This window comes from Microcebus murinus, chromosome 1 (genome assembly GCF_040939455.1).
Source record: "Microcebus murinus isolate Inina chromosome 1, M.murinus_Inina_mat1.0, whole genome shotgun sequence".
NCBI lineage: Eukaryota > Metazoa > Chordata > Mammalia > Primates > Cheirogaleidae > Microcebus > Microcebus murinus.
This window is the reverse complement of record NC_134104.1, coordinates 64,507,323-64,527,513: the sequence shown is the minus strand read 5'-3', so window position 1 is coordinate 64,527,513 and position 20,191 is coordinate 64,507,323. Positions and strand designations below refer to the sequence as shown.

General features: G+C 35.8%; 1 protein-coding gene across 1 annotated transcript in view; it reads left to right on the top strand.

The window, feature by feature from the left end:
• The window catches only part of KPNA1 (karyopherin subunit alpha 1), a 66,328-nt gene that overhangs the window by 25,848 nt on the left and 20,289 nt on the right, over window positions 1–20,191 (top strand). The window contains exons 3-5 of the mRNA XM_012780492.3: window positions 7,819–7,926; window positions 10,950–11,049; window positions 13,591–13,685. Of these exons, the coding sequence (XP_012635946.1) occupies window positions 7,819–7,926; window positions 10,950–11,049; window positions 13,591–13,685 (303 nt within the window). The remainder of the gene's footprint in view (window positions 1–7,818; window positions 7,927–10,949; window positions 11,050–13,590; window positions 13,686–20,191) is intronic.

Genomic DNA, 20,191 nt, shown 5'->3' with positions numbered 1-20,191 from the left:
AGGCTGGGCACAAGGCCTCCCTTTGGGAGGAGAGTTGCCCTCTAAGACACTCATCTTCCCCTGAAGGCACACACACCTCAGTACGCTGTTCGCGTATATCGCTTCTGTGCCCTGGGCAATGCGAGACCTGGGTACACAGGATCTGGTCTGGAGGTCTGACCTCGGGGCCCCAGAGTTCAATCCCTAACCTTACCAGGGAGAGGAGTGCCAGTCCCAATTCGCCCACGGGGAGCCCAAGCTGGGTCTATGTCTCTCAGCCGCAGGGTCTTCCTCATTCTCCTGGGATCACCGTGCCAGCAGCACCTGGAAGGGCTGGCAGGTAGGGAGCTCACCATCTGAGTTCTCCTCAGTCAGCTGTAGGGCCCCAAAAGGGAAGGTCCTGTTCCCTGGAGGTGACCCCGGCCGGTGGCTATATTTTCTCTCTCAGCAGCCGCGGATAGGGTCGGGGGAGGGGAGAAGGAGGCAATATGGCGCCTGCCATGTGGCTTGGGTCTGTGCACACGGAGGTGCCCTGAGGGAGTTGGGAGCCTTGTGCCGGTCTGCTACAGGCTTACCGTTCACTGACGGTTGCCCTCTCTGGGCTGGTGTCTGCAGGTCTCTCCACCCGCTAGGGAGCCCACAAGCAGTTCGAGATGCAAGGGAAGGGAAGGTTAAGCGCTCCACCTTCCCTTGTGTCTGGTCTCCAGGCTGCTCCGGAGATGTCTGCTTCCCATTCTCCTCTGCAACTTCCTCCCGTGGAGTCTCCCGTAGTCTCAGGTACCCCTCCTTCTGACCCTCGTCCAATGTATGCTCGTCTTCCTGCTTCTTTCTTTTAATTTCTGCTAGAATCTGTCTTTTCTGCAGAGACACTCTGTCTGGCGGTGTTTCTCGTCCACCATCTTGATGACTTCTTAATGAGGAAAGTTAACATATTTTGCGACTTTTATCATGTGTAGTGGTCTTCATTCCTTTTCGTAGATCTATATTTCGTCTGGTATCATTTTTCTTCGGTCTGAAGAACATCCTTTAACATTTTCTTACAGAGCCAGTCTGTTGGTGATGAATTCATTCAGTTTTTGTGTGTTTGAAAAAAAAATTCACTCTTTTTTTTATTAGAATTTGTTTTTTAAGCAGTTTTTGGTTTACCTCAAAATTGAGCAGATGGTGTAGAAATTTCCATATACCCTCTTCCCCCCACTCATACATAACGTCCTTCATTGTCAACATACTGATGGAATGGTACTTTTGTTATAATTAATGAACCTACATTGACACATCATTATCACTTCAGGTCCATAGTTTATATTTGAGTTCACGCCTGGTGTTGTACATTCTATGGCTGCGGTCCCCAATGCACATACTGGTCTGTGGAAAAATTGTCTTTCATGAAACCTGTCTTTGGTGCCAAAAAAGTCCTGTTTTATGGGTTTGAACAAATGTATAATGACATGTATCCACCATTATAGTATCGCACAGACTAGTTTCCCTGCCCTAAAAATCTTCTCTGCTCCTTATCCTTCCTTCCCTTTAACCCCCAGCCACCACTAATCTTTTTACTGTCTCCATAATTTTGCCTATTCCAGAATGTCATATAATTAGAATCATACATGTATATGCCTTTTCAGATTGAACTCTTTCACTTAGTAATACGGCTTCAAGTGTCCTCCATGTGTTTTCATGGCTTGATAGTTCATTTCTTTTTCATGCTGAATAAGAATCCATTGTCTAGATGTACCATATTTATCCATTTACCTACTGAAGGACTTCTTGGTTGCTTCCAAGTTTTGGCAGTTATGGATAGAACTGCTGTATGCATCTGTTGGCAGATTTTTGTGTAGAAAAACATTTTCAGTTCCTTTGGGTAAATACCAAGGAGTATGATTGCTGGATCTTATAGTAAGAGTATGTATAATTTTGTTAACAAACCACTAAACTGTTTTCCAGAGTTGGCCTTCCCACTAATTATGAGAGATGCTATTGCTCCACAGTTGGTTTTATCAGTTGTTCTGGATTTTGGCTATTTTGGTAGGTGTGTAAGTGGTATCTTGTTCAGTTTGCATTTCCCTGATGGCATATAATGTGGAGTGTCTCACCCTATGCCTGTTTGCCATCTGTGTATCTTTGGTGACGTGTTTATTAGGTCTTTCACTCATTTTTAACTGGGTTGTTTGTTTTCTTGTAAAGTTTTGAGTTCTTTGTATATTTTGGATACCAGCATCTTATCAGACATTTTGCAAATGTTTTCTCCCAATCTTTGGCTTTTTTTTTTTTCCATTCTCTTGATAGTATTTTTCACAGAGCAGTTTTTAATTTTAATGAAGTCTAATATATCAGTTCTTTCATGGATTATGCCTTTGTTGTCATATCTGAAACGTCATTGTCATTCCAGAGTCATGTAGAGCATCCCCTATGTTAGCTTCCAGTTTTTTAGTTTTGAATTTTACAGTTAGGTCTGTGATCCATTTTGGGTTAATTTTTGTGAAGGGTGTAAGGTTTTTGTTTAGATATTTTTTCTTTTTGTATTTGTATGTCCAGTTCTAGCCCTGTGTTCTCCCATTGAGATTTTTTCTTTTTCTTTTTCATATATATATGTTTTATTTGACACATATGTTTTCATATCTCTCCAGTTATTTCGTTCTTTGCTTTCTTTCGTCAGAGTTTTGTAGTTTTTCTAAATTTTGTTAGATTCATACCTGAGTTTTCCATTTTTTAGAGTGCTGATGTAAATGATACTGTTTTTAATTTCAAATTCTACTTGTTCCTTGCTGATATATAGGAAATTAATTGAATTTTATGTATTAACCTTGTATCATGCAACCTTGCTATAGTTGCTTATTAGTTCCAGGAGTTTTTTTGTTGGTACTTTTAAAATTTCCTATATGGACAGTTAAGTCATCTGAGAAAAAAGTTTTATTTTTTTCTGTTCTCAACAGTATATTTTTTATTTCCTTTTCTTATTACATTAGGGATTCCTGTACAGTGTTGAAAAGGACTGGTAATAGGGGATTTCCTTGTGTTGCTCCTGTTCTTAGCAGGAAAGCTAGTTTCTTACCATTTAAGTATGATGTTAGCTGTAGACTTTTTGTAGATATTCTTTATCAAGTTGATAAATTTGCACTTAATCCTGGTTTACTGAGAGTTTTTATCATATTGAATAGGTGTTGGATTTTGTCACATGCTTTTTCTGTATCTATTGATATTATATGTGATTTTTCTTCTTTAGCCTGTTGATATGATGGATTATATTAACTGATTTTTAACTGCTGAGCCAGTCTTGTACACCTTGGATAAATTCCACTTGGTCATGGTGGATAATTCTTTTTATGCATTGTTGAGTATGATTTGTTAATATTTTGTTGAGTATTCCGCATCTGTGTCTGTCAGAGAGGTCTGTAGTTTTCTTATAATGTCTCTGGTTTTGATATTAATCTGATACTGGCCTTTATATTAATAGAATGTTTAGGAAGTATGTCCTCTGCTTTTGTCTTCTATAGGAGATTGTAGAGAATTAGTATAATTTCTTCCTTAAATGTTGAATAAGATTCACCAGTGAACCCATCTTGGCCTGGTGTTTTTTGTTTTGGAACATTATTATTGGTCAATTTCTTTAATATAGGCCTATTCCGAATGTTGTGTGAGTTTTGATAGTTTTGTGTCTTTCAGTGAAATGGTTCATTTTATCTAGGTTATTAAATCTGTGACAATAGGGTTGTTCATAGTATTCTTTTGTTCATGGGATATGTAGTGGTTTCCCCTCTTTCATATCTGATACTAGTGTTTGTGTCCTTTGTCTTTTTATTAGTTTGCCTGCCTAGAGTCTTATAGATTTTATTGATCTTTTCAAAGAACTAGTGTTTAGTTTCATTGAATTTTCTCTACTGATTTCCTATTTTTAATTTCATTGATATCATGGATTTAATTTGCTCTTCTTTTGCTAGTTTTCTGAGGTGATTGGGTGATTTTAGATCTTTTGTCTTTTCTATTGTATGCATTTAATGCTATAAATTTCCCCCTAGGCTCTGCTTTTGCTTCATCCCACAAATTTTTGACAAGTTGTGTATTTTTATTTTCATTTAATTTAAAATATTTTAAAATTTTTCTTGTGATTACTTCTTTGACCCATATATTGGTCTTAGAGTTGTTATTTAATATCCATGTATTTGGGGATTTTGTTTTAGCTACCTTTCTGTTACTGATTTAATTTCATGGAGGTCTGAGAGCAGACATTTTATGACTTCTATGTTTTAAATTTATTAGGGTGCATTTATGGCCCAGAATGTGGTCTAACTTACTGAATTTCCATGTGAGCTTAGAAATGCGTATTCTGCTGTTTTTGCATGAATTAGTCTATGGGTATTCATTATATCCAGTTGATTAATAATATGTTCAATTATGTCCATATTGGTTTTCTCCCTGCTTGATCTATTCATTTCTGATAGAGGGGTGTTGAATTCTTCAACTATCATAGTGAAATCCTTTATTTCTTTTTGCAGTTCTATTTGTTTTTGCCTACATATTTTGACACTTTATTATTAAGCTTATACATGTTAAGGGTTGTTATGTATTGGAAAATTGATCTCTTTATCATTATGTAGTACACCTCTTTATCCCTGATAACTTTCCTTGCTTTGAAGTCTGCTCTGTCTGAAATTATTATAGCTACTCCCACTTTGATTAGTGTTAATATGGCATATCTTTCTCCATCCATTTGCTTTTATTAATAATCTATGTGTCTTTATATTTAAAGTGGGTTTCTTGTATACAATATATAGTTGGGTCTTGTTTTTTGATCCACTCTGACAATCTCTGTCTTTTAATTGGTACACTGAGACTGTTGACATTCTGAGTGATGGTAGATATAGTTGGATTAATACTTACCATATTTGTTACTGATTTCTATTTGTTAACCCTGTTTTTCGTTCCAAGTTTTGTTTTCTACTCTTTTTCTGCCTTTGTGGTTTTAATTGAGCATTTATATGATTTGCATTTTCTGTCCTTTCTTAGTATATGCATTGTGTACTTATTTTTTTTACTTTGTCTAGTGTGCACACTAGAGTTTGCAATGTACATTTACAATGAATACAAGTCCACCTCCAAATAACACTATACATTTTCGCTGGTAGTGTGAGTACCCTATAATAAGATATTCCTATTGTCCCTTCCATCCCTGGTATTGTTGCTCTTATTTATTTCACTTATACAGAAACATATGTGATTATATATATATATATATATATATATATATATATATATACATAAGCATACATAATCAAATGTATTCTTGCTGTTATTATTTTTAAAAAGCATTAACTGTTAGGTCAATTAATAATAAGAAAAATAAAAGTTTTAATTTTACCTTCACTTATTCATTTTCTGATATTTTTTTCTTTATGTAGATCCAAGTTTCTGACCTATATCATTTTCCTTCTCGCTAAAGGACTTGTAACATTTCTTGCAAAGCAGTTGTACTTGCAATAGTTTTTGTTTTTTTGAGAAGGTCTTTATTTCTTCTTCATTTTTGATGGATAATTTCATAAGATATGGAATTGTAAGTTGGTGTTTTTTTTTTTCCTCTCAACATTTTAAATATTTGACTTTCTTCTGGCTTGTGTGGTTTTAAGAAGTTGGAAATAATTCTTCTCTTTGCTCTTATATAGGTACAGTGTTTTTTCTCTTTTAGGAGGTTTTTTCTTTTTTTTTTTTTTTTGAGACAGAGTCTCACTCTATTGCCCAGGCTAGAGTGCTGTGGCGTCAGCCTAGCTCACAGCAACCTCAAACTCCTGGGCTCAAGCAATCCTACTGCCTCAGCCTCCCGAGTACCTGGGACTACAGGCATGCGCCACCATGCTCGGCTAATTTTTTCTATATATTTCTAGCTGTCCAAGTAATTTCTTTCTATTTTTAGTAGAGACAGAGTCTTGCTCTTGCTCAGGCTTGTCTCGAACTCCTGAGCTCAAATGATCTGCCCGCCTCAGCTTCCCAGAGTGCTAGGATTACAGGCATGAGCTACTTTGCCCGGCCGGAGTTTTTTTCTTTATCTTCGATTTTCTGTTGTTTGAAAATGATATCTGTAAATGTGGGTTTTTTTTTTTTGTGTGTGTGTGTTCTGTTGTTTGTTTAGTTTTTATGGTTTTTGAATTTATCCTGCTTGGTGTTCTCTGGGCTTTCTGGATCTTTGGTTTGGTATCTGACATTAATTTGAGGAAATTCTAATTCATTATTGTATAAAATGTTTCTTTTGTTTTTTCCTCTGTTCTCCTTCTTGTAATTCTATTATGTGTTTGTGATACCATTTGTAGCTGTCCCACAGTTCTTGGATATTCTGTTCTACTTTTTTTCAGTACTTTTTCTGTTTTCTTTTCAGTTTTAGAGGTTTCTAATGAGTTATCCTCAAGCTCAGAGATTGTTTACTTAGCTATGTCTATTTTACTAATAAGCCCATAAAAGGCATTCATTTCTGTTACAGTGGTTTTGATCCATTGCATTTCTTTTTTATTCTTTCTTAAACTTTCCATCTCTCTCCTTACATTGTCTGTCTGTTCATGTATGCTGTCTACTTTATCCACTAAAGCCCTTAGCATATTAATCGTAGTTTTAAATTATTGGTCTGATAATTCCAACCTCCCTGCTATATCTGAATCTGGTTCTGATGCTTGCTTTGTCGCTTTACACTGTTTTTTATCTTTTAATATGTCTTGTGATATTTTTCTTGATAACTGCAAATGATGTATTGGGTAAAACTGTTTATATAGGCCTTTGGTAGTTGGTTATGATATTAAGATAATACTGGCCTCATAGAATGAGTTAGGAAGTACTCCCTCCGCTTCTGTCTTCTGGAAGAACGTGATTACATACTGATTAATACTAACTTAAGACTCAAAGGGAACCTTCTGTAGGGCTTTGGCATTTTTTCTGTGTTATTCCCTGCCTTGTGAATTTCTGGTGTCTTGGGCTCCTGTTCTGAACTCTGTTTCCTTAATTCAAGGAGTCTAAGCTCTGTTTGGGTTTACCTTCCCTGCACTGCAGCCTGGAAACTCCTTCTAGGCAATAATCTGAGGCAATCATGGGGCTTTTTTTTTCTTTTTCTTTCTGAGGGATCACTGCCTTGTGCTTCCTGTTGTCCAGTGGCTGAAGAACATTATTTTATGTATTTTGTCTGCCTTTTAGTTGTTTAGGACGGGGGAGGATAAGTACTGTTTGTCCATGATAGATGATAGCTTGATGAATAAGTGTACTGCCCAGGTCTCTTAAGGATATAATGGAAATCACCTTTATTGGCTGACTTTGGGGGGAACTAGTCTCCATTGCCTACACAAATTAATGGGTGCTTTAAAGGTATTGTTCAAGCAGTTGTCATTTGTCACTGGTTGCTGGACAGGTTGGGAAGGTCAGAAGCCTCATACCACTATCTTTGAAGCTTAGGAGAGAAGTATTAAGTCATTTGGGTGTAGTTTTTATCCTTATTTTCCCTGATGTATTGTAAAGACTATCCTGTTGCATACTTCACATAAAGGGATGAAGGAAATGGCCAAGTTTGCCTCAGCTCCTTTTTCCAACTTTACCTTTTTTATGGCATGTAGTGTCAGGCCTTTCTTAGTAAGTATTGCTTTGTCAAGTATGGGTATAGTATATTGTGATAGTTAATTATATTCAAAAGATTATGGAGAAATCTGAAATAGTTCCTCATCAGGAAGGGCTGGAGCCAGTACAAGATTTAGAATTTTGAAAATGATTTTCAAAGAGCTCCATCCCTATTTTTTTTTAAATGGGGTGCCTAGTGTTTGGCTATTGAACTCCCTTGTGTTAGAATTATATTACTAATAGTCTTTTATATTTCAGTTATTTAAACGGAGAAATGTTGCTACAGCAGAAGAAGAAACAGAAGAAGAAGTTATGTCAGATGGAGGCTTTCATGAGGCCCAGATTAATAACATGGAGATGGCACCAGTAAGTAAGATAATGAACTGTCTTAGTGTTTTTCTGATGAAGATATGAAATATAGATCTCCTTTTGAATTAAAAAAAAAGTTTAGATGGCTTTACAAAGTACTTGGCATTTTATTTTTAAACAGAAGCCACATACTTACTCTTATGGTTCCTTAAATATTTACTATATTTTGGATAATTTTCAATTAAACAAAATTGACTAAATTATAAAGATTAATTCAGCTAAAAACTTATAAAAGTCATTATAACATTATTCCTCAAAAGTTGAATAATAAGAGATACTTTAAATGAAATCACACTTTATTACTCATTTCATTGACAAAATTGACATTTGTATGATTTAAAAAATTAGTTCCATATCAGAACTGTTGGAATTTTCTGTTGTAAAACCGTTTTGTAATTTTTTTAAGTTACAAAAGAGATAAAAAATTATGCTTTATTTATATGGACCAGACCTGTTTTCAGTGTATTATAATTAATTTTATAATTTTTAAATAGGTCATATATTTATGTATGCATGGTTTTTTAAAAAAGAAAAATATATATCTTTATCTCATTAACCTTTTTTCCCCCCACTGGCAACCACCGTTATTTGATTATTATTTTTTTTTTTTGAGAGCATTTTGTGTGTTAAAGAAAAGTGTTCTCCTTTCCTTATTTTTTTTTTGTAAATGGTGACATATTATACATGGTATTTTATAGTTTTTTTAATTTCTTTCCCTGCATAGATCTCCAGTTTATATGAACCAGTTTTCTTTGGGAGTTAGGAGAGTATAATTTCCTTTGGAATTGATATAGACATTATTGCCAAAACTATCATTTTGTGATAAATTCTTCTAGTCCTCTAAGAAAGTCAATCTTCCCAATTTTTAAAAAAATGGTGTTACATGAATATAAAGTATCTTATGGATCGTATTAGTATTAGGGTTCTCCAGAGAAATAGAGCCAGTGAGAGAGACAGAGAGAGATTTATTTTAAGGAAGTAGCCCCACATGATTGGGACTTGGCAAGTCTGAAATTGTAGGGCAGGGTAAGCTTGCAGGCTGTAAGGTTAGGTAAGAGTTAATATTGCAGTCTTGAGGCTCAATTTCTTTTTCTTCAGGAAACCTCAGTCTTTGCTCCTAAGGCCTTCAGCAGATTGGATGTGGCCAGCCTACATTATGAAGGCAGTTTAAATTCAAGTGTACTAATTTAAATGTTAATCAAATCTAAAAAATATCTTCACAGGAACATCTAGACTTGTGTTTGAGTAAATAACTGGGTTCTGTAACCTACTCTGGTTGACACATAAAATTAACCATCAGAGTCTACTCCTTGTCAATTTGGTATCCATACACATTTCCTTACACCATATTTAGTCTCAAAGACAACAAAATTGTAACTTCACCTAAGATGATGTAACTTTCTTTTTCGCAGCTGAAAATGTTCAGATGGTCCTTGACTTATGATGGTTTGATTTAGGATTTTTCGACTCTACAATTGTACCAAAGTGATACGTATTCAGTAGAGACCATACTTGGAGTACCCATACAACCATTTTGTTTTTCATTTTCAGTACAGTGTTCAAGAAATGACATGAGATATTCAACATTATATTATAAATTAGCGTTATGTTAAATTATTTGTTCAACTGTAGGTTAATGTAATTGTTCTGATTATGTTTAAGGTAGGCTAGACTAAGGTATGATGTTTGGTAGGTTAGGTATATTAAATGCATTTTCAACCTAGGATATTTTCTTTTTTTTTCTTTCTTTTTATTTATTTTTTTAGCATATTATGGGGGTACAAATGTTAAGGTTACATATATTGCGCCTGCCTCCCCACCCCCAGCCTAGGATATTTTCAACTTAAGATAGGTTTATTGGGATATAACCTCATTTTAAGTTGAGAAGCATCTGTACACTTTCCCCAGAAGAGGTTGCAAAATCTTTGGGTGATGGTCATTCCTCCTCTTGAATAGCCTGTGACTTAAATACTACTGATGTAAAGGTAACAACACTTAAAATAGTATAATGTCAAGTCATTACAGCTTGTTAAAAAGGATGAGAGAGGGAAGAAAAAGATATTGATTATATATATATGTATATATATGCAAGCATATTCATAACAAATCATACAGGGATCTTTATTTGAACTTTGAAAATAGTTACTTTCCTGACTCTTGAGCAGAATGCTTCATATTCCCCATGGGAATTCTTAAGTGTTAGGTATTGCTTACCAGTTATCCAGTATTTACAGTTCAGTGTAACTTTCTTCATAGTTCATTTTGTTGATTGTAACCCTTCATGAAATAAGAACTTTGTTACATTGTGGCAAATGACCCGGAGAAGAAAGTTAACTGCTAATACTGGGGATAGGTTATAGTGGGAAACAGAAAAGTTTTAATAAAGTAAGAAAATAAAAATTTTAGGTAAGAATCAGGTGTTGAATTTTGCAGTGGCCAGAATCTGTGATTTATATAGGACCACTCTATACCCATTCAATAAATATTTGTTGAGTATCTCCTGTATGCCAGCCATCAATAGTAGAGTGGTAAGATAGATGGGTCTTTAGCTTTCAAGGAGATCACAGTATACTGGGGGAACTCAGGCAATAAACAAGTAACCCAGAAATATATCTGGTACTGTGATAAGAGATGGGCATAGGATTAAAGTAGGGTGATATAGTAGAGATAGAGTGGTTTGGAGGTCATAAAAAGCTTTCTTTTAGAACTTAACATTTAATGTGGATAACAAAGAACAGCCAGCCATGTAATGAGCGAGGAGAGGAAGAAAAATAAGCTCCTTGTCTTAGTGTTACTACCAAGATTGCTTTCTCACTATTGTGAGCTTTTTAATGATAGATAAAGAATTTGGCTTCATTACATTACTAATTATCTAACAGATTTTTATATGTAAAGTTTGTCCTACCTTTTTGTAACTGGAGAAGTATGATTAACTTAATAATTTGGTCATAATATCTGTTTGTTTACCTTTGGATTAAGGTGAATGCTTTATTATATTTGCTTTTTGTTTGTGATCCCAGGGTGGTGTCATCACTTCTGACATGATTGAAATGATATTTTCTAATAGCCCTGAGCAACAGCTTTCAGCAACACAGAAATTCAGGAAATTGCTTTCAAAAGGTGAGCTATGAATATATGGAATATGTTTTTCATCTGTCTACAAAATATTACTTTCTCATAATCTTTCACACCACAGATAATTTGTTTTGGAGTATGATTATCAATCAAAGAATAAAAAGAAATATACAGACATATGTGTAAGTGTGAACCATGCCTAACTTTTAAATTTCCGTATTTATTTGTGGAATCTTTGCAGGACCAGAAAACAGCATTACTTTCATTTTTGAGCTGTCTTATAAAAGACCTTATAGTGAATAGTAGTCATGATCTCATGTTAATTCAGATTGATAGATTTCATTCTTTTTATATAACAGCTTTTAAGCTGTCACTTGAAAGAGCAATAATTATTGATTTTAATGTTAGCAGTTTATCACTGAAAAGTATGGATATATTGGTGGGCAGGGTAACTACTTTTTTTGTTATAATTGGTATAGAATGGTATTTGATAATTGCTGTCATCATGGGCAAGTAAAAAGAATCCTGAACTGGTGTTTATCCACTCATGGAGACTGATCTGTTCCTCTCTCTGGAATGTATTATTAAAAAAAGAAATCCTGAACCATGTTAAAATGTTGATAGTCATTAGCGACTCTAAACAACCATCATATAAAAAAACATTAATATATCCCTTAAAGTTAAGTGGAATACAAAACTACCACTATGATAACAACAAAAAAAATTGCCTTTAGCATGAGAACTTGTTAAACATTTGAAGGAAGGTATACCTGCATACTCCTATTTTTAAAAAAGTCTTAATTCTTTTCAGCATGCTAAGCCTAATGGTTTTCTCACAGAATGTATTTTTTTTTTTTTTTTTTTTTGAGACAGAGTCTCGCTTTGTTGCCCAGGCTAGAGTGAGTGCCATGGCGTCAGCCTAGCTCACAGCAACCTCAAACTCCTGGCTCAAGCAATCCTCCTGCCTCAGCCTCCCAAGTAGCTGGGACTACAGGCATTCGCCACCATGCCCGGCTAATTTTTTGTATATATATTAGTTGGCCAATTAATTTCTTTCTATTTATAGTAGAGACGGCATCTTGCTCTTGCTCAGGCTGGTTTCGAATCCTGACCTCGAGCAATCCGCCCGCCTCGGCCTCCCAGAGAGCTAGGATTACAGGCGTGAGCCACCGCGCCCGGCCCAGAATGTATTTTTTTAAAGGCCTTTTACCACTTTACTACTTTCTTGCATATATTCTCACTTGCCTGTATCCCTCTTAAAAATGTCATAACTAGAATACAGTATTCTATATGTGTTGTTATTACTGTAGCGTATGGTGAGAGATTATCTTCCTAGTCTTTTTTTTTTTTTTTTTTTGAGGCAGAGTCTCACTCTGTCACTCAGGCTAGAGTGCTGTGGCGTCAGCCTAGCTCACAGCAACCTCAAACTCCTGGGCTCAGGTGATCCTACTGCCTCAGCCTCCTGAGTAGCTGCGACTACAGGCATGTGCCAGCATGCCTGGCTAAATTTTCTATATATTTTTAATTGGCCAATTAATTTCTTTCTATTTTTAGTAGAGACTGGGTCTCGCTCTTGCTCAGGCTGGTTGAAAACTCCTGACCTTGAGCCATCCGCCCACCTCGGCCTCCCAGAGTGCTAGGATTACAGGCATGAGCCACCGTGCCCAGCCTACCTTCCAAGTCTTAAGACTGTATTCCAATAATGTAGTCCAAGATGTTATGTTATTTTTGTAGTCATGGCTTAGTAATATTTTATTGAATTATCAGCAAACTAAACTCCTGCCATTTTTATTTGTGAACTATTTTTAGGTTTTATTTGTGAAGTCGTATGAATTTTTAAAAATTGCCTTTGCTGAATTTGAGTTTATTCCTGTTGTTTTATTGCCTATGTTATTTCTGTAATTACTGTGCTCTGACTGCCATTTTCTGGCATTGTTGCATACAGATTGTCAAAAACTTTATCAAATCACTTGCTGAAATTATAAATCTGATTGTCCATGACATTTCTATTCACTCAGTAAGTTTGTATTGATTGACTTCATTAAGATACTGTATTATCATAAATGAAAACACAAGGTTAGTTTGGCAGGTCAGTCTTAGTGAATTCTTGCTGGCTTCTACTTATCACTACAGGTAAAAAATTAAATTCTGTAGGCATACTGAGAATCCCATAATGCTGACTTTCAAGACAGTTTATATTAAACAAAAACAGATGGACTGAAAACACATGTACAGAAAAAGGGCTAGAAGGATGTATACACTAACAGTGAATGACTTTCAATCTTCCCCTGCCCCCAATCTCTAGGTTTTCTATAACAGTGGAGACAATAATTTTAATTTAAGAATTCTATCCATATTCCATTTTCATATTAAGACTTACTTTTTTTGTGAGAACTTTCACACTAACCTGGTCTCAAGGTGATTGAACTCTATTTATTTATTTATTTTTGAGGGTAGATTTCCAACATAAAGGAGATGGTAAATATGGAGGGAGGGCTGTTATGAAGTAATTTTGAGCTATCAAGTTCTTGCATTGAAGTCAAAGGATTCCTTTTTTTTCTTTCTTTTTATTTTATGGGGAAACAGAACCTAACCCTCCTATTGATGAAGTTATCAGCACACCAGGAGTAGTGGCGAGGTTTGTGGAATTCCTCAAGCGAAAGGAGAATTGTACACTGCAGGTGCGAACAATTTTCATTTCTTGCCTCATAACTTAATTCCCTTTGAAAACTTTTGTATACAAATTTATTACTTATTTTAATCTATATGAAGAGTTAAATTTGTTTATAATATTTCTGACAACTACATTGCAAACTTATAGTTTTGTTAACACAAAGGCTTTGGCTATACTCCACAATTCTTTTCAGTTTTAATTATCGAAAATGTTTTATGGTGTTTAATAGGGAAATGTTTGCAGTGGTGGAGCCATTATAGACAGAAACCTGTGTGTGGGCTACATAAAATTATGAGGAAGTTTTAGATTATACTTGTTGGCTTTCTTGGGATGGCATAACATGGGCTAGATCAGAGACTCACTAATTCCCAAACCTGGTCCTAATTAATCCACCCGCACCCCAAAAAAGCTGGCAACGAGATAACCTTGTTAGGAATCTGTGCTTAGTACTGTCAATTTAGGCTTTTACTACTGTACTATATAGGGATTCCAAGAAGAAATTCTTCAAACTCTGGGTTGAATAATTTTCACAATAAAAGGAACCACCTATCGACTGACTCTCATCCTGGGAGTTATCTAGAAATTTTACAATGCTATTTTTTTCCTGAAAAATGTTGTATTTTTAGTAAACTGGTGATTTTACAGTGGTTAGACTTCATTGGAGTAGCCAGTTGAGTTAGTCTCTTTATTATTAACCTACCTGTGATCCCTAAATTCTCATTTATTTGTAGGATCTAATCTGAAGGATTTAAGCCCTTTAAAGAGATTCTGCAACTATAATAATTGGTTAAGTGCCAAGTAGTTCACAAAATGTGATTATTTTTCCAAGTAAATATTTGACAATTACAAGCTAATCATAAAAATAGCTCCCCCCACCTCATTTGTGTGCTTTTGCTTTACTCTAATGCTGGTGCCACTTAGGGACTGGGGCATTATTGTAAATGATAGCTCGTGTCCCCAGGTTCCTTACTATGCAGACTATTGCAGATCATTCGAAAGAATTGATGATTTGTCTTGATATTTTCTCTCCTTTCCCCCTAGCACCCTTTTCTCCTTCTTTTACACTCTTTGTTGCAGTGATGAGTTCCTTCCAGAGGAAAAATAAGAAATCCAGAAAAGGTAGAGTACTTCTTTGTCCTATCAGTTTTTCTTCTCCAGTTTGACATTTGCCAATCCCTGTGTTCATTTGAATCAAGATTCTGTTTTGCTAGCTGCCTTTTGGATTATAATTCTGGTCCCCATCTAAGGCCAGGATCATCAGACACCTGAAAAATAATCACATTCACCCCGAGAACAAGGGAAGAGAGAGACTTTTCTCAGAAAAAAGGAAATCCAGACAGCCAACACTGCAGAGAACAGAGCCTGAGCCCCTAAGCAACTTGCCAAGAGAACCAGAGGGACCAAATGAGAAGCTTTACTGCAGTTTATCATTTGAAATGCTTTGTAGGAAGAGGGAGGTAGGGAAAAATTATCATTTTGTTGTGCTAAAAAAAATGTTTCTGTCCTATCTCTGGGAATGAGAATATTTGAAAGAGATTGAATTTACTCCTTGTTCTAACAGTTTAGACAGTGCCCTCTTCTGGCTAACACATGTAAATTCCACATCATTTTTTGATTCAGAACTTATATTTCAACATATCTGAAGATGAAAGCCTTGAGAAATCTCTAATTTTTTCTAAATTCCCAGATTCCATCCTTGTGCATATTAATAATTTAGGCTGAAAGACAGCAAAATGATTCCTCTGGAAGTGACCACCTCATGATTTTCACTTCAGCCATCTTAAGACTTAGAAATAACCCACCTACTTATCATCTAAGAGTTGACGTCTCCAGATTTTCTGTTGTGCACATTTACACAACATGGTGTTCTCTCTCCAGTGTGACTAATGGGTAATTTTGTCCACCTTAGAAACAGCAGGAGCAAGTATATTGAGAGAGACTTTAAAGCCATGAGACTTTTTGCTCTGCCATGTCTGCAAATAATTAGATGTGGCTCTGGAAAACTTGGAGGATACTCCCTCTGGGAGAGCACTAAGGTGTAAGCTATCCCTAATACCCCTACCTACTTATTAGAAATTTGAAGAGTGGATCTTCGAATAGGGCTTTTGCTATTTCTCTTCCAGAAACTAAGTCATACTATATTGTGCTAAGAGGAAATAAATAAGAGAAATAATCTCATGGATAAATCCTGTGAACAAACTTAATTTCTTCATTCCATAGGCATAGAACTGTGAATCCTAGCAAAGGATCTCTTAAATTTCTTTCTGGCTTCTAAAATCAGTTAGGTACCTCAAACCAGGGATATAAAAATGCCTGGGCACTGCTACCTGATACTCACTTGCCCTCAAACTGCAAGTGAACATGGGTGGAATCTAGGATTTTAGAAGCAAACAATGCCATTTAGCTAAAAAGCATTCTCAAGGTCAGTGATGTTTAGGTCTCAGATATACTAGAGCCTTTTTTCATGAGACTGGTCTGGTTTATGGGTATGTCCTGTGATCCCACTTCGTTTTGATTCTTTGAGTCCAGTCTCTCAGCATCTTTGTAGTGCTGAGATGTTACGTTCTCAAACCTTCTTATAGAAGATTATAAAAATAGCTAGACATAAGTAAATTATCTCCTACTTACAAACATTGGACAGGTACTCCTCTAAAAGTTGTAAATTTGAATTAAATTGGCTTAGTCTCCGTTTTCTGCCTTTCTTGTCCCCTCTAAAAGCTTAATGTAATAAACTGCAGTAAGCCTCATCCTCCTATGTCTTTTCCCATCTTCATTGATCTTTCTGCCTTTCCTCAAAGGTTGCTCAGATGACTCAGGCACTGTTCTCTGCAGAGTTTGATATCTGGGTTTATTTTTCTGATGTGAGCCTTTCTTTTCACTTGCTCTCCAGGTGAGCCTGGCATTTGCTAGGAACCAGAGTGGAACCGGCAAAGTGGCCAGCAACAGAGTCCTGATCCAAATGGAGAAAGGGAACCAGGCGTACCTCAATCTGGAGTGGGAAACTTGATAGGAGGTCAGAAGTACTTCAGCTTTGGATTCTCATTTTCCTTATATAAGGAACTGAGCACCAGAAGGTAGAGACTGAGAAAGGGGAGAGAGAAAATATCAAACCTTCAGTGTGCAGATTTTAGTTGTAGCCTTTTTTAGCAAGTTCTGGACAGTGAAAAATAATAGTGGAATTATAATTTATAAGAAGTTATAGCTGCATGATAGGTTGTTTCTTTGTATGGTGCCATTCTTGGAATATTAAGAATATATAACAGTTTAAAACAATGAAAAGGAAGTAAAGATTATAATTATTTTGGCCACCATTTGTTGTTTTAGGTGATACTGTTTCTCAGATTTTTTTTTCTTTCATTTTTTCAGATTTCTGATTTTCTCTTGAGTCTCAATGGTTACATACTTAAATTAAGTTTTTGGGATGTTTAACTTTATGCATTTGTATTTGCCATTGATTCTGGATTTTCCCATTTCACAACTCTTATTAAATTTTAGTGTAGCATCCAAAGCTGAAACATTTTTAAAAGAAAAAATTTTAAAAAGATGGCAAATCTCAGTGAAATGCAGCTTAAAGTACAGTCTAAGAGAAAGGGGAAGTTATGTAGTTTAAAGCAGTGGTCCCCAACCTTTTTGGCACCAGGAACTGGTTTCATGGAAGATAGTTATTCCACGGACTCAGGAGCTAGGGGCTGGTTTTGGAATGATTCAAGCAGATTGCATTTACTGTGCAGTCAAACCTCTCTGCTAATGATAATGTGTATTTGCAGCTGCTCCCCAGTGCTAGCATCACCTCCTCAGATCATCAGGCATTAGATTCTCATAAGGGGCGCACGACCTAGATCCCTCCCATGCTAGATTCCTCCCATGCGCAGTTTACGGTAGAGTTCGTGCTCCTATAAGAATCTAATGCAGCTGCTGATCAGACAGGAGGCAGGGTTTATGTGGTGATGCCAGCGATGGGGCTGTAAATACAAATGAATCTTCACTTGCTTGCCTGCAGGTCACCTGCTGTGTGGCCTGGATCCTAATAGGCCATTAACCAGTGTTGGTCCTCAGCCTGGGAGTTGGGGACCGCAGGTTTAAAGTATATCCAGTTTTTAAAAAGCACACAGTTAAATACATTTGATAATTGCTTCTTCCAACATTAACAGAGGCCTGTCATGAGGGAAACTCTCTCTTTTGCACTCCTCCTCTCTCATACATTTCCTATATGCATACATATCACCAACATACACATGGGTATACACATGAGAATTTCGTAAATATAGCTTGATGAATTTTCACAAGGTGAAAACGCCAAAGTAATCAGTACCCTGTGTGTGTATACTTTTAATGCATGAATATGGTTGTGTTTTCAGTGTCCCTCTGGTTACAGTTATGCATCCATCTACTTCTGTCCCTGATAATAGCAAAACTACTTTTTGATTTTCATTCTTAAATCTTCTTTGCATTCAAAGGTTATCATCATTGTGTACTTCTTGGTAATAAACATAACTCTGGCATATTATTCTTTTGCTAAAATGTATTAATTTCTAATTTTTTGCCTTCCATGTTCAGACTGTTATTCACTCATTTTTCATTTTCTTAATCATTGTCACTCTTATTTATTTTGCTTCTCCATATTATTCACTTGAGTAGCTTCTGGAATTTTCACTTATTTTCTGTGAGATCTTTGGTGCTAAACTCATGAAATGGCAGTTAGAATGCTGGCACCAATTAGTATTGTAAGTGATTTTTTTTCTAACAATTAATATATCCCTTATCTACCCAGATTATTATTATCATTTCTGTTGCATCAAAATCTCACTGCAATCGTTTTTGTCTTTGATATAGGTAGATATGTATGCTGATCTTACTTAACTCTTTCCAGGTTGCTTTTCTTCACAGTTTTCATTTCTTTTAACTTGATCTCTGCAGTATCTGATGACTATTTGTTAAACTTTGAGCCTGCCTTCTGGTAGGACAGTTTGCTTTTATACTTACATCACATAACTCTGGTTTACTGAATAATTTTTTTACTTAAGTAAAAGAAACTATATTCTATGTGAACTGGGTTTTTTTTAATAATATAAGTAATCTGGCCTACTATTATTTGAAATTTCTTATCCTAGATACCAAAACTGTGAGCAATTAAAATATTCTAGTGTTATAGGTATGTTTCAGAGAGGAAACTATGTCTGGGTTTCCCAGGATACCAGATTAGGAGGCTGTAATCTAGTCCTTCTCTTTGGCTGTGTAACATTACTCAAGTCAGTAGTCAGTAGGTGGATCTTTTTCTGATAGTTTTCCTCATTTACAAATTATAAAAGCAAGAGACACCCTACTTCTCTGGGTTGTTATGAGGATCACCTGAAAATATGTGAATAATGCTTAGAAAATATAAAGTACCATACAAATGTAAAGTTTTAGTTCAGACAGATGGAAAGGGTTTAAGCATTGCTTTCATTAGTAATTTAATTACAGAGATGAATGTATGAAGAGCTTTTATTTCCTGATATTAGGGGTTTAATTTTCAAGTCTTCTGTATTTTTGTTATAACAAAAAGTTATCAGATGGAATATTTTTTCTTTGACTGAGATACTCCTAGTGTGGGCCTCTATACTGCTGTAATATCAATGTGCTGTTAGGCTACCAAACCACTTTATCTCGCTCATGTATGTCACTTTTATAGTTTTCTTTGAACATCTCTTTCTTTAAATGTCTTCTGTGAATTTGCTGTTATTCGCGTAGCTTTGGATTGTGCTAAATCAGATTGTCTGCCTGTTTCTTCCATCTTCCTCTACCCCCAAAGATTGATGATTTAGTTTTCTATATGACAGCTACCTTTTTATTTTTTTGAGACAGAGTCTCACTGTGTTGCCTGGGCTAGAGTGCCATGGCATCAGCCTAGCTCACAGCAACCTCAAACTCCTGGGCTCAAGCAATCCTTCTGCCTCAGCCTTCCGAGTAGCTGGGACTACAGGCATCCGCCACCATGCCCGGCTAATTTTTTTTTTCTATGTATTTTTAGCTGTCCAAGTAATTTCTTTCTATTTGTAGTAGAGACGAGGTTTCGCTCTTGCTCAGGCTGGTCTTGAACTCCTGAGCTCAAACAATCCACCCGCCTCGGCCTCCCAGAGTGCTAGGATTACAGGCATGAACCACTGTGCCTGGCCTGACAGCTACCTTTTAATTGATCCAAAAGCTTAGATGAATCACAGGTACATCTTTTGATGATTTATTACTGATCCCTGATTTACAGGGCATACCATTGAATTTTTTTAAATTATATTTTTAATTAGATAATATACATGGTACAAGGCCGAAAGAGATAAATAAGCTTTCTAGTGAAAAGTTTTTCCCATCCTTGTTCCCTAGTCATGCAGACCTCTTCATGTAGGCAACAAGTGTTTACAGTTTCTTGTGACTCCTAGAGATAATATGTGCAATAAGTAAATTAATGCATATATTCCTTTTTAACCATTTTAGAAAATATATCATGATACCATGTTAATGTACACAGTTTGCATTTTG